The sequence below is a fragment of the Ambystoma mexicanum genome, chromosome 6p (assembly GCF_040938575.1).
Source record: "Ambystoma mexicanum isolate Mex_15411 chromosome 6p, UKY_AmexF1_1, whole genome shotgun sequence".
NCBI classification, from domain to species: Eukaryota; Metazoa; Chordata; class Amphibia; order Caudata; family Ambystomatidae; genus Ambystoma; species Ambystoma mexicanum.
In genome coordinates, this window is record NC_090935.1 from 1341245019 (window position 1) to 1341258131 (window position 13113).

At 43.8% G+C, this 13113-nt stretch overlaps 1 protein-coding gene across 4 annotated transcripts in view; it reads left to right on the forward strand.

Moving 5' to 3' along the window:
- JAK2 (Janus kinase 2) overlaps positions 1-13113 on the forward strand; it is a 1999562-nt gene that overhangs the window by 1889407 nt on the left and 97042 nt on the right. For all 4 annotated transcript variants that reach the window (XM_069626008.1, XM_069626007.1, XM_069626009.1 and 1 more), the window contains one exon: positions 5129-5242. In XM_069626008.1, the coding sequence (XP_069482109.1) occupies positions 5129-5242 (114 nt within the window). The remainder of the gene's footprint in view (positions 1-5128; positions 5243-13113) is intronic.

The window sequence follows — 13113 nt, forward strand, 5'->3', positions numbered from 1 at the left end:
CCTGTTTTCTACTTTTAGAAGAATGCAAAATGTCATTCATAACTAATTCTAGGACTTATTGAACATGATTTACGAGCTCAGTTTAAGCACATTTTTAGAAACAAGAATGTACATTAAGTATTGTTATTAGGTGAGAAGAGTGGACAGGAGTTTTTCCATATCAGTTTTTGCAGGCTTTTGTCATTCAACTATTACATTTCTTGCAGATGACACTTCTGCAGCAGAACAGAAGACATGCTGCCAAAGAATTGGATTATCATATATGTAGATCTCCAGAGACCTTTGTGCATATCTGTTAAAATATATGCATTATTTAAAATGTTGTGAAACTACCAGTAATCCCTGTGGTGCAGTGAAATCTGCTGCTTGATTCAATAAGTAGTATTTTGACTGTAGTGGGCTTGCTGGAAAACAGCTGGACAGCTTATGTAATGGCTGTTAAGACTGCAGGGGTGGGGGGGCTAGATTCACATAGAAAAAATTTGACATTTTAGGTAGCTCACGACTCGCTCCTGCCATTCAAGTTTCTCCCATCATGACCTGAGTTTATAGAGGCCTCTGCCTCCTGAGGAGACACATACATTAGTGGGGAATGAACCATTGGAGGGGCAAGTGCATCTGACAAGTTTTCCAATTAGTTGTTAATGTTTGAGTCACACTGTGATGGTTGCATCGGGGCTCAAAGCCCCCACATAGCCTCAGTTAACAATCAAATGTTCCAATACAACCAATTGAATCACAAAATAAATCCATTACTATTCCACTAAATCGGTATTAGCCCTCCAAAATGGGGGACAAGTATATCATATTTATTAACTATCAAATGCCCATTTATCCTGGTGGTCTTTCCGCTGAGAAGAAACACTACAAAGGCAATCCTGAAAGTTTTGATCCCTTTTCTTCACACAAGTGGGTTTTTCCAAGGACATTCTGAAGGACCAGAGCACCAGCTGTATGTCTAAACTGATGGGAGAGATGAAAGGCGTAATGAATATCAAAACCTTACAAACATCAGTTCACCATTCCAGACCGTTTGGCTAGTGGAAAGGTTTGATCAAATGCTGAAATTAATTCTGTGAATTCTATGAAGACTAGTTGATGAGCTGTGAAGAAATTGGGATGAGTTAAATAATTGTGCTCTATTCGCCATAGGCAAGACCCCACAAGCCTTAACCTTTTGAACTAGTCTATGGACGAAAGCCACAAGATGTTCTGGATATACTGAGAGAAGAATGGGAGAACCCCGAAACTCTGCAAACCAACGACCATACCCAGTTGCAAAATACCAGATGGCACATGGACATCAGTGCCCTGGTAAAATGACATTGCAGACCACCCAGGACAGATAGGCGAAAGCTTGCACTCAAATGCAAAGTTACAAAGTAGGTCCTCATACCTACAACTCAGAATAAATAGGGCATATGATTTATATCATTATTGAGGTTGTAGCCAACTTGACCTACAAAATTCAACAGGCTGATCAAAGGAAACCCTCTCGGTTATATCGCATCAACAAACTCATATCTTGGAAGGAAAACAGCAATGCCCTTCTGCTTGCGTTACATGAGAACATCACCTGAGACTCCCCTACCCATATCAAGGCATTGGTTTAACGATTCCACAGGTTTGCCCATCAAAAAACTATATAATTTAATGGAATTTCTAGATGCTTAAACAGATGTCTTCTCTGACAGGCCAAGAAGAATCCAAGGAATCTTCCACAAAATTACACACCTTCAGGGAGGGTAATTTGGCTGAACCTATACCGTTTACCAGAAAGACGAAAAAGAATCGCCCGAGAAGAATAAAGAAAATGGTGGAGCTTGCAGTGATCGAAAGATCATATAGCAACAAGCCTACCCCAACAGTACATGTGCCAAAACTGGACCAAAGCTGGCGATTTTGTATTGAATTCAGGAGGCTAAATGAGATATCAGAATTTGTGGCATATCCAATGGGAAAGGTAGAGGTTGGCAGAGTTTAGTGATAGGTGGGAGGTAAGAGAAATGTGTTATGTAGGGAAGGGAGAAAGGTAGATGGCAGAAGGGTGTGAGAAGACAAGAGGGACAAAGGAGGAAGTTGACCGAAGGACTGAGAAGGGGGGAGGTAGAGAGAAATGGACAAAGACTAGAAAAGAGGAGTAGAGAATAAGGAGACATAACATCAGGCAAAGGGGAGAGGGAGAGTGCTTGAAAAAGCACAGACATCTTAAACCATTTTTAAAAACCAAATTGAGGGAACACCATAGCAGGGTATACCTAGAAAGTCCTGCGTAACACAGATAAGGCCTTGACCTTTACACCCTCCCACGGTAGAGAGCTATCTTAATCAGTAGACGTTACTGAGCTCTAGTGTTCATCCTGATCTGGGTCAATAGGAAATCCTGGGTTAGGGTGAAGGGAGCCCACAGGAGACTGAGGGTGGCATCTAGATCATCCTTTTAGTACAATTATCCTGCAGTATCAAACCCCACATACGGTTGAGGAAAACTTTGTGATTTCTTTGAAGCCATCTGAGACGGCCTGAAAAGCTGAAGAATGGGTAGGAAAAATCTCAAATTTCAAGGAGGAAGGTTGCCTAAAATACAGAAGGGCAGAGCCTGAAGAATCCGGCCCTAAAGTATCCAGAATGTCTTTGCATATTTGTTAGCACAAAATGCTGTACTCTGGGAGTATTGGTTCTGAAATGCAAAAGAAAGGAGAGGGAAAGAGAATCCCCAAATGTGAATAAGTAAAGCTGCCTGAATGAGAATTCCAGTGACCAAAGTACCTGAACAAAGTGCACAATGGTGCTATCTGCGGGCAAAACACTAGATGCTTGAAACTTTTTTTGAAATCAAGAATTAAATTATTTGCCAAGATCCTTTGGTCCTATGTCATTTCATCGACGGGTGCAATTTCAATGGTTTTTTAACGAGTATGTTTTACCGAAAAAACTAATTGAAATGTATTTATTTTTATTTTGGGGGGTGTGCCCCCCATCCCCTATTGTTTGTTTTTTTAACCTATTCCTGACCCACCACCCCTTATACTTTTACAACCCCCCTATATATTTCGATGAGTTTTTTTCTGTAAAATGTACTCGTAAAAGAAAAACATTGAAATTGCACCCGTCGATGAAATAACGTTAGACAGATCATTTCATGTTGGCAAAGTGTTAGGACATAATAGATTGAATGGTAATTAGGGCAGACTGCTTCCTGCTGGGATGGAGAGCTTAAAATCCAAGAACAAGCTGAAATGCGGTTTTATTTGTGTCGCAGAATATTGCCTGCAGGAAAAGCATCAACAAGCCCAGAACTGTTTCATGATCTAACAAGAAGAATGATGACAATATCTGTCTCCAAGGTAGAATTGTGCCATGCAGAATAGCACTCCACGCTGGAAATGAGCCTCAAAGGCCAGAACTCTGTTATCTGTTTACATTAGATGTTGGGAAACGCTCAAATACCAGAACTCTTGGAACCTCTTGGAAACAAAAAAAAAATACGATTAGCCTTTCATGTTTGTGAAACATAACATTCATGGGAATTGAGTCTTACAACATCAAGAGTACTACAGACCACCTTGCTAAATGTAGCTAGGATGGATGGACTCTCAACTATAAGACTAAGCCCATCCTGACGACCATCATACCATGTAAGCGAAGAATGTAGTTTTGTTTAACCTCTCATTTGACTGGTTTGTCTATTAATGTTGTTTTTCACGTCACACACCTTTCATTCACTTTAGTTGGCCCACAGTATGCTTTGGATGGTTTAATTTCCCAGGTCTGCAAAGTAGTCAAGTCCTCTTTTTTCCATCTGAAACAGTTTGTGCATATTTTGCTGTTCATACTGATTGAAGGTATTGCCACAATGGCAGGTGCCATGGTTAACTCCTGGAGACACTTAAATGCACTGTAGGCCAGTCTTCCTCCAGTGACGTTTGAAAAGACCACTTTGCACAGAATGCTGCCTTAAGACTTCTCTTTGGCCTTCTTAATAGGGTTGCACACTTTGGCTGCCCGTTTTGCACCCTGCTAGCTATGAGTCAACAGACTTCTCTTCCAATCTATTTGCCATCCACAAATGTCTCATGGGGGAGAAGTCTTTGCTACCTAAACGAGACAAGTCAGATCCCATCAAGGGATCTAACGGTTGACGCTTCTTTCCTTAAGATACCCAGATTCGGTTTCTTTACCTATAGACAATGTTGCTTTGGATTGTGAGGGTCCTAAACAAACACCTATGCTTCCCTTTCACACAGAGCCAAACCATCTGATGTTAAGGTTCCATCTGAAAGCTCACCTTTTTAAACTATAATCTGGCAGGCTGCGTCTACTCTTCTCTGCAGTCATGAGTGCTTACTTGGATTTTCAAAACCTGGAGCTCAGGGTGGCTCCCAATTTATAGGTGGATCACCTGGGGGCCATAAGGTTGTTTAAAATGCTCTTTCTTGATCATCGATTGGTAGCCCAACACCTGCAAGCAGTTTTCTAAAGCCTCTATTGCTCACTGGGTTGTTTCTTGTATTTTAGAGTGGTATCCGTGTAATGGTGTTCCTCCTGAAGTTATTCGTGCCAGAAGGACATTATCTAGGCAGCTTCAGAGGACTTGATTTGTGAAGCACCCACTTGGAGTACTCTGTAGCCTTCTGTAAACGTTTTGAAATGGGTAATTTAGGGTCCTACTTTGGCTAAGCATTGTAGAAGATTAATTTTGAGTGTAAGGTTTTCTGCCATCATTTATCAGCTAGTAGGAGGATACAAGTCCTCCATGATTCTGGAAGAAGTGGCACTTGACATAACCAGGGACTAAGGACAATTGTACTCCTAGTCCATCTCCCGAAGGCCCAAACACCATTGCTGCAATGCTCAGGTGTACATGAATGAAGAGGAAGTGTCCTGGTACAGAAGGGATGTTGTGGAAGGTTGCAAGAGAGGACCTCCCACAGTACAAATCTTTAAGCATGTTCATGTAGTGCAAAAATTATAGCCTGAGTAGACTGTGGCAGTGCAAGAGGCGGTACAGTGAGTAATGTGTACTTGATATTGTGTCTGATATTCTTGCAGTATATGCCTGCCTTTTGAAAAAAATGTCTTTAGTCTTGAAAGTGTATCGTAAACTATTAACATTTTTTTATTTCAGGTGTTCATGCGCATTATTGGGAATGATAAACAGGGACAGATGATTGTATTCCATTTAATAGAGCTTCTGAAGAACAATACACGGCTGCCTAAGCCAGATGAATGCCCTGATGAGGTATGTGAAAGACAATGTGATCATTATTTAATTGAGTTGCTATTTATTTATCCATAGCCGTTATGGATGTTGTAGTCTGAAGCACAGTGCAAGTCATAGGTTTGCAGTATGTCCAAGCTCCAGCCGCTAGTTGAATATCATTTATAGGTAAGGGGTTTTCATTATGATCTAAGAACCAGTATTTTTAAGTATGGTGACCAATGTTCCCTCTAATTATTTTTCTTTAAGTGCAGAAATGGTTGGTTTTTGTGTGCACATTATTTTCCAAGTGTGCAACTGACTAACGAGGTAAGCCACTTTGGGGTGGATGGGTCACTAACTATGCATGTTGGCAAAGAGAGTTTGGAAGGGTATTTCCACTTCCCAACCACTGCAATTCTTTATAAATAAGTGTAAAACGTGCATGTTACTGTACTTCTTTTAAAAGATGTAGGTTAAAAAAACAAATATTTTATATGTGATGATAAAGAAAACTCATCAACCAGTCTAAGACTTCAAGATCTGCCCCAATACCTAGCAGATTTCTGTGCAGAGAAAAATATATGTCTGCACCAAAAAACATGGTATGCGGAGCATAAACAATAGGTTCACTTGTGGCTATTAATTTGTTGACACTTCTCAGAGACAATCACATATATACCAAAAAACAAATATCGCTCATAAATGATGGGGCGGAAAAACATCCAGGCAGGATACAATATTTGCAGATGGAATAATGTCAACTGAAAAAGAATGGGACCTTTAAAAAGCAGATGGGAGTTCATGTGCCACTTTAATGAAGTGATTCATGGCCGGTAGAACATGCCTCTTCTAATTTGCTTGAGGATAATTGCATCAGAATAAATGCACCACTAAATATGTTGATCAAAATTCCTGTGCCTCGGGAGACCAACAGGGGGTGCAGACGTTAAGGCTCCCTCCCCAGGCTGCAGATAATGGCGTTCCACGCCCCTGAAACGCACTCTTGCAAACATTTGAAGATACGCTTCCATGCCTAATTAGTAGGGGCACTGATTGTTCAAAAGAGAAGCGGACGGTGCCCGACTTAATTATAAAAACACAGAAGCCCGCCCAGAGAGCAGCCCTAAACGAAATCACCAAGATGGCAGGCGCTGATGAGCAGTGAATGGTATCCAAGCGTCGTCCTGGCGCAGCTGTAGCACCCACCACTAGAGCGACCAGAGGGGAGAGGAGGCATAGAAGTACCGGCATACCCGCAGAACAAGAGGCGTAAACCGGCTGACTTTGCAGCATACGTGAGTGAGCGGAGAGTGGGGACTGCGAGTTCCGCCCAGTGGGTAAGAAGCATAAGCACCTAAGAGCGAACCCCGGCCGTGGGCTGACTTCCCTGCACTGACGTCCCCAGCGCACGCAGGCTAGGAACACCATTCAAGTCTCTCTGCCAACTATACGCAGGAGCGGCATCCTGACCTGGCGACCACTACCGAATGCAACGGAGCCCGGACTGCAGGATCCTCCCGCCGGCACAAAGGATCTTGTGAGCCAGCTAATCTGCACGCACCCCAGCGCTGCCTTTGATTACGCTCCTGCTCTACTCGGCCTCCGGATAACCACAGGCGGAATAAGCATCGGTCTGCCTGCGCACCTGTTAGTACGCGTAGCTAGCTGCGCGTCTTCCTGCATGAGCCCCTAAGCGATAAGCAGGGTCTGCAGCGCCATCATCCTTGATCTGGTATCAAGAGAGCAACCAAGCGCTGCCCAAAGATGCCCCTTGGGTCCGGAGAGCGTGACACAGGACGACATGAAAGGCGGAAAAGCACACCAACTGACTTGGAAGCCCCAAGTGATTGGGGGGGGGAAATGTATAGCACTGGCAACAAGACCCTCACTGGCAGGGTGGCCCATTGTTGAACGATCCCCAAGGAGGGAGTACAGCAGCACTGCCACACTCTATCTTCTCCAGACAATGATACACTCCACGGTGTTGAGCGGCAAGCGCACTTAATAGACTGAAGTCTTTGGCAAAGAGAAAACCACCTCTCCGGGGCCAGGTAATCCCTTTTGAACTGCAACGCCAGGTTCCAGGACGTTGAAAAGAAAGAGGGAGACATCGAATTAAAACTCGACGATCTAGAAAACCGAGAGCGGAGGTCGAACGTAGGCATAATGGGCCTCAGTGAGAAGCAAGGTGAAACTGTCTCGTTTAGAGAGCAGAGTCAAAGCCCTGATCGCATCCCGATTCGACTCCACGGAAACCCCTGTCATGGCTCCCCAAATGGCCCTATATCCATACTTGTCAAATGTCACTATTACCGGCAAAGGCAAGACATTCTCAAAAAGGCAAGAGAGAGGGAACCTATTGAGTTTGAAGGATCAAGTGTGAAGATCTTCCAAGACCTCTCTGCTGCCACGCTGAACGGCGAAGTTGCCGCCCACTGAATACTTGGTTATAAGAGCACGAAGTATGCTATCATTATGGATTTCCCTTCTCTCTCAGCTTTGAACACGATGTAGAGGGATATCGTGTTACCTCAGAAGAGGTGAGAGGAGTCCTGGAGAGTTTACAAGCGGGGACATCAAACTCTGACAGGGACACATCCAGGAAACCCAGGGGCCCTCTGGAAAGAGCTACAGCTTAGTCACCAAAGAGAGGACGAGCCCTGGGAACCAGGAAATACAAACGCTACAACACGCCCTGAGAGTAATGTCCCTTGCGGATATTCACATGTCAAAATGAACCTACCCATAGAGTGTCGTCGCACTGTTACAATCGAAGGGAGTGATTAATTGCTTTTGTGTATATGAAACTGCCCGTGTGGGGATCGTAATTGAAGAAGGGAGCATAAAAACTCAGATGTAAGAGTTTGGAAATTGTTAAAGCAGATTGTTTCTGGAAGGTCTCGTCATTGCATCTAGTTGCATCATGAAGTTTTGTTTACAAGCCAGGAGTGGGGCCCCTGTAGTGTGGCCCTTTCTTTTTTAAGGGCATGTCAGTTGTGGAGAGGCGTTCAATATGGTGGTGTTCAGGGGAAAAGGGGAGGGGGGGACACACATCTAAGGGGAAAGAGGATGCAATCAAATGTCACTATCTATTAGCCACTTTGGCTGCATGCGCTGTTGATCTTAAGTATGTCCACACACAGGTCTTATACTTATATCCGGCCTATCCACCCCGGCTGGCAAACCGTGCAATGTCTAAAACACCAACATGGCATCATTTTATGTTATAACATTTGTGTCCCTCAACGTTAAAGGCCTCTACTCCCTGCAAAACGAACAATGCTAGCAAGAGAGGTTAAACTCTCTAGACTCGACATACTGTTTGTACAGGAGACAAAATACGCCCGAGGGAAAGAATTTCGAATCGTTGGTAGAGAAATAGTAGTTACAATATGGCCTCTGGGGGAAACAAAAAGGGGAGGAGTGGGAATCATATATAGGAAAACGACAGGCCTCCATATAGAGAAAACTCACAAACACAGGAAGGGAAGATTTTTGGCCTTGAAAGGTAAGATACACTCGCGTCCCATCACTCTTTGTGCGGTATACGCTCCCAACCAGAATCAGACCCACTTTAGCGAGTCTCTTTTTGACTTCCTGGACAGTTGGAGGGAGTACACCTTGGTGTGTGGGGGATATTTCAATGTTATAGTGGACCCAAACGGTGTCCAGTCAAAGGATCGAATGACCTTTTGCTCGAATACAAAAGGATCGAAAAAAAAAGGATTGAATTTTTTTTATTTATTTATATATTTTTTCCGTTTGGGTTGGTAAAAAAAGTGTTTTTAATAAAGAAAACAGGGTGTTGGGGGGGGGGGGCCCGTTAAAAAAAAAAAAAAACTCTTTGACCTACAACCGACCCAAACATGTACTGGGACTCCATGACGCAAGACTCACAAACACCAAATGGCTCGTTGAGGGAAAAATTCCTCAGCCAATTGAGATCTGGCCACCTGATAGACTCCTGGCGCATAACACACCCAATGGAGAGGGCATTTACTTTTTATCCCCCCCCCCCTCACTTACTCTAAAATAGATTACTTGGAGCTGAGAGCGAACAGTCCATAATAAATCCATCTATTGAGATAGTGGCCTGGACAGATCACAATCTGTTTTACCTGGAGTTAGATCTGGGTCCCCCCTGCATGGATATGCAGTGATACCCTCTTCAAAGACCTGCTGTTTAAGGAAACTCTTAGAAAAGCGATAAGAGACTACTTCACAATGAACGACACAGGGGAGCTTCCATTAAACACGGTCTGGGAGGCAGCAAAAGCCACGATTCGGGTGGGTCCTGATCGCTCAGGGAGCAAACAAAAACACGCTTGGGCTACAAAGGGAAAAAGTGTTGAAATCAGAGATAACCCATAAGGAATTAGAACTCTGAACCTGTCCCATAGGGAAAGAGGAAATCCTGCTACAGATTAGCGAACGCCGGGGAACTAAGGGATATCTGGCAGAACAAAGCACTGCTGCAATTGTGATATCTAAAACAGAAATTTTATGAGAAGGGCAACAAGGCCCACACCATGTTGGCTAACCGCTTGAGGAGACAAAGAGCAGATAGGGCAATTCCTAAAATGAAAAACAAAATGGGGCTGGACCTGTCGAACCTGAGGTAAGAACGCTTCTCTAGATTTTACTACTCCTTACAGCTGAGGGCGTGGGTGCAGAGGTGGACATGGAGCAGTATCTCTCAAGGTTCCCTCGTGGGTCGATATCACAAGAACATGCTCAATAGCCCAATCACTACAGACGAAATTCAAGCAGCCATATCCAAAATGAAAGCAGACTCTGCACCAGGGCAGGACGGGTATACTCCAGCCTTTTATAGAGCCAATTCTAATTCCTTGAGGACCTTCCTAGCAAAACTCTTTAATTCTAGAGACAGGCAACGCCCTGCTGTCTTTCACAGAATCCAGAATTGTAGCTCTGCCCAAGGAGGCTTAGGATCCCACTAAATGGGCATCATATTGTCCAATCTCACTTATAAATGTGAACTCAAAGATTTATGCAAGCATTTTAGCCAACCGGTTGGCCCATATCCTGCCTCAGTTGGTCCATACCGATCAGGCCGGTTACATACGAGGCAGGCAGGGCGTGGACAATGTCCACAAAACCCTACATCTCATGGCTACTATTGGCGAGAGTAATGACTGCCCTATCTTAATGTCGATCGACGCAGAGAAGGCGTTCGACCGAGTCGAATGGCCCTTCCTGCATGCAGTCATCAATTGGATGTCAGGTACATTAGCATTGTATCGCAATGCCACAGCCAAAGTCCTAGTTAATGGAGTGGCATCAGAGCTCTTTAGCTTGACACAAGGTACATGACAGGGCTGCCCCCTGAACCCCTCTTGTACGCCCTTGTGGTCGAACCCTTCGCTCCGGCGATTAGAAAAGATCCACAAATTCATGGAATAAGAAGAGGGGGAAGAGAGTACAAATTGGCGCTATTTGCTGATGACATTTTAGCTTACATTTCCCAGTCATCAGAATCTGTGCCCGCTCTATTTGCATCCTTGAGGGAATATGGCATGCTGTCAGGATTCCATGCCAATTTGAACAAAACTATTGCATTAACGCTCCAACCGAATGCAACACTTCCAGAACACCTTGTAAAGGAATGGGGTTTCCAATTGCAGCGCTGCAGGATTAATATATCTAGGGGTGGAAATCACAAAAAATATGGCTAATCTATTCGATGCAAATAACGACCCCCTATGGAGTGCAGTCAAGACAGACATGGAGAAGTGGTCCAAGTTGCCGCTCTCCTTGGCCGCAAGATGCACATCAATTAAAATGAACATACTCCTGCGATTCTTGTTCCTTTTTCAATCTCTCCCGGTGACTCTCCCAGCGGCCTTCCACACGCAAGTCAAGCGATCCCACTTGTCTTACTTATGGGCAGTCCTGAAACCCTGGATCTCCTACGCAACCTTGATTCTTCCAAAATACAAGGGGGGCATGGGGTACCCAGATCTGTTTGAATACTACAGGGCCTTCCAGCTCCGCGTCTTTGCAGATCACTTGTGGGAGAACACAGAAAAACAATAGGAAGCCCTGGAAAATGCTTTATTTGCAGCGGTCTCCCTGGGTGAATGGTTGTGGGTCGCATATCCTACCTTACCCCATAGTATTCGAGAGCATCCAGTCCTAGAGGTATTGTGGTCTCTGTGGTGTCCCTCACAGACTATGAAGGGATGCCATCTTGGCCTTCACCCCTTAGCTGCATCTGGGCTCCCCCCATTCGAGATCGGATAGTAGAAGTCCAACACTTTCAGCCCCAATATGAGGTGGAGGTTGGTGACTACGGGACAGTCGGATGCAAATGTAGTGCACTACCAGCGAAAGGGGAATGGCTTGCGAAGGCACACTATATCAGATGTAAAGCATCACAGCGGGCCTTGCTAGAATCTTAATCCCACATAGATATGGATTGGCTTCCCTTTTTGGAATAATAAACATCGCACAAAAAATCGCCCAAAACTAAAAATACGTGTTTTTAAAAAAAGCCTGTGCCTCTGCTCACTATCCACATTACTTGGTCCTGTGAACTGAGCTTTGCCAACACTTAACTCCTGACCGCCTTACAGCTTTGAGGCATACACACCACCTATTTTTACCTCTTGAAAAAGGGAAATGTGCCTAACAAAAACAGGAAACATGAACACATAGGAAGGAGCCTATCCTCTGCTTCTAGCCCAAAAAGCTCAACTGATATTTTCGAATCTGTGACCAGCAGAACAGGGGCAAAGGGAGGAACTCCTAATAATAATACTGTCACTGCTCAATCTCAAGAGGAATATTCATGGGGAATGAAAATCTTTTAATAAGCGTGAAAAATATCCCTATTGGCAAAGCTAATTACTTTTTGACTCCCTGAATAATCATTTCATTCCAAGTAGGGAGTACAATGTTATCAGACCCCTGCTTGCAACCCTGACATAGAAAGTGGAAATATAGGGCACATAATACAGCTTATGGTTTTGCGCTCCCTTCCAATTTCCCTTTTAAGTTAATAGCAGCAATGCTCAGAGGTACAGCAGGTTGAGTGCCTTCTTCTGTACCTGCGGACCCCTCTGCTGCAGTTCCCTATTAGTTAAACAGATGAATGGGGATGCTTAATGCAATAAACGCAAAGCAAGTGATTATATTGAAAAGCCCTCAGAAGCTGAGCATAGAAAGAAACGGAAGGTGCAGTTTCCTAGACTATTACTAGAGTTTCAAATCTTTAGCAAACAAACACATTTCCTCCACTGTGCTGTACTGCCGGAACGTCTGACTTGTTGCTGAGTTATTCTTCACCCCCAAGGAGTGTTCTTCTGTGCCCTTCCCCGGCTCCTGTCCTAGCCTCCAATTCTAGTTGACAGGGCTCTATGAAAAGTGAGCGATTGTGTAGAACACTCACTGGGATATTTGCATACCTACAGGACTTTGCAAGTAAAACATATATATATATAAAGTCTCACCATGCTATTGTGCCCAATTTGAGAAAATGTCATGAATCTGCATGTACACAATTATTTTGTAGTGCAGGTTGTTTGCAATATACCCCATCCTAATATTTCTGGGTAGGAGTATACACGAATGCTCAATTAACAGGTTTTTGCATAGTAGTGTTTACATATGATTTGTTACGATACATGCCCATAGAAACTCGGAAAGCATGCTGTTTTTTGTGAAAACCATTCTAGCTGTTTGAATATCTGTTGCCCTAATAATATGAGGAATGCCAGGCATAGTCCATAACCCTTATCCCTTGCAGGTCAAGTAAATTATATTATAATGTTGCTCTTCACTTTATAGGGTGATGTTGGCACTGCTAAAGTAGGTAATGCAAAGCATGACATTTGCCTACTAAAATTCCTTAGAGGACAAATTAATATTTGAGTTTAACATTAATTTTC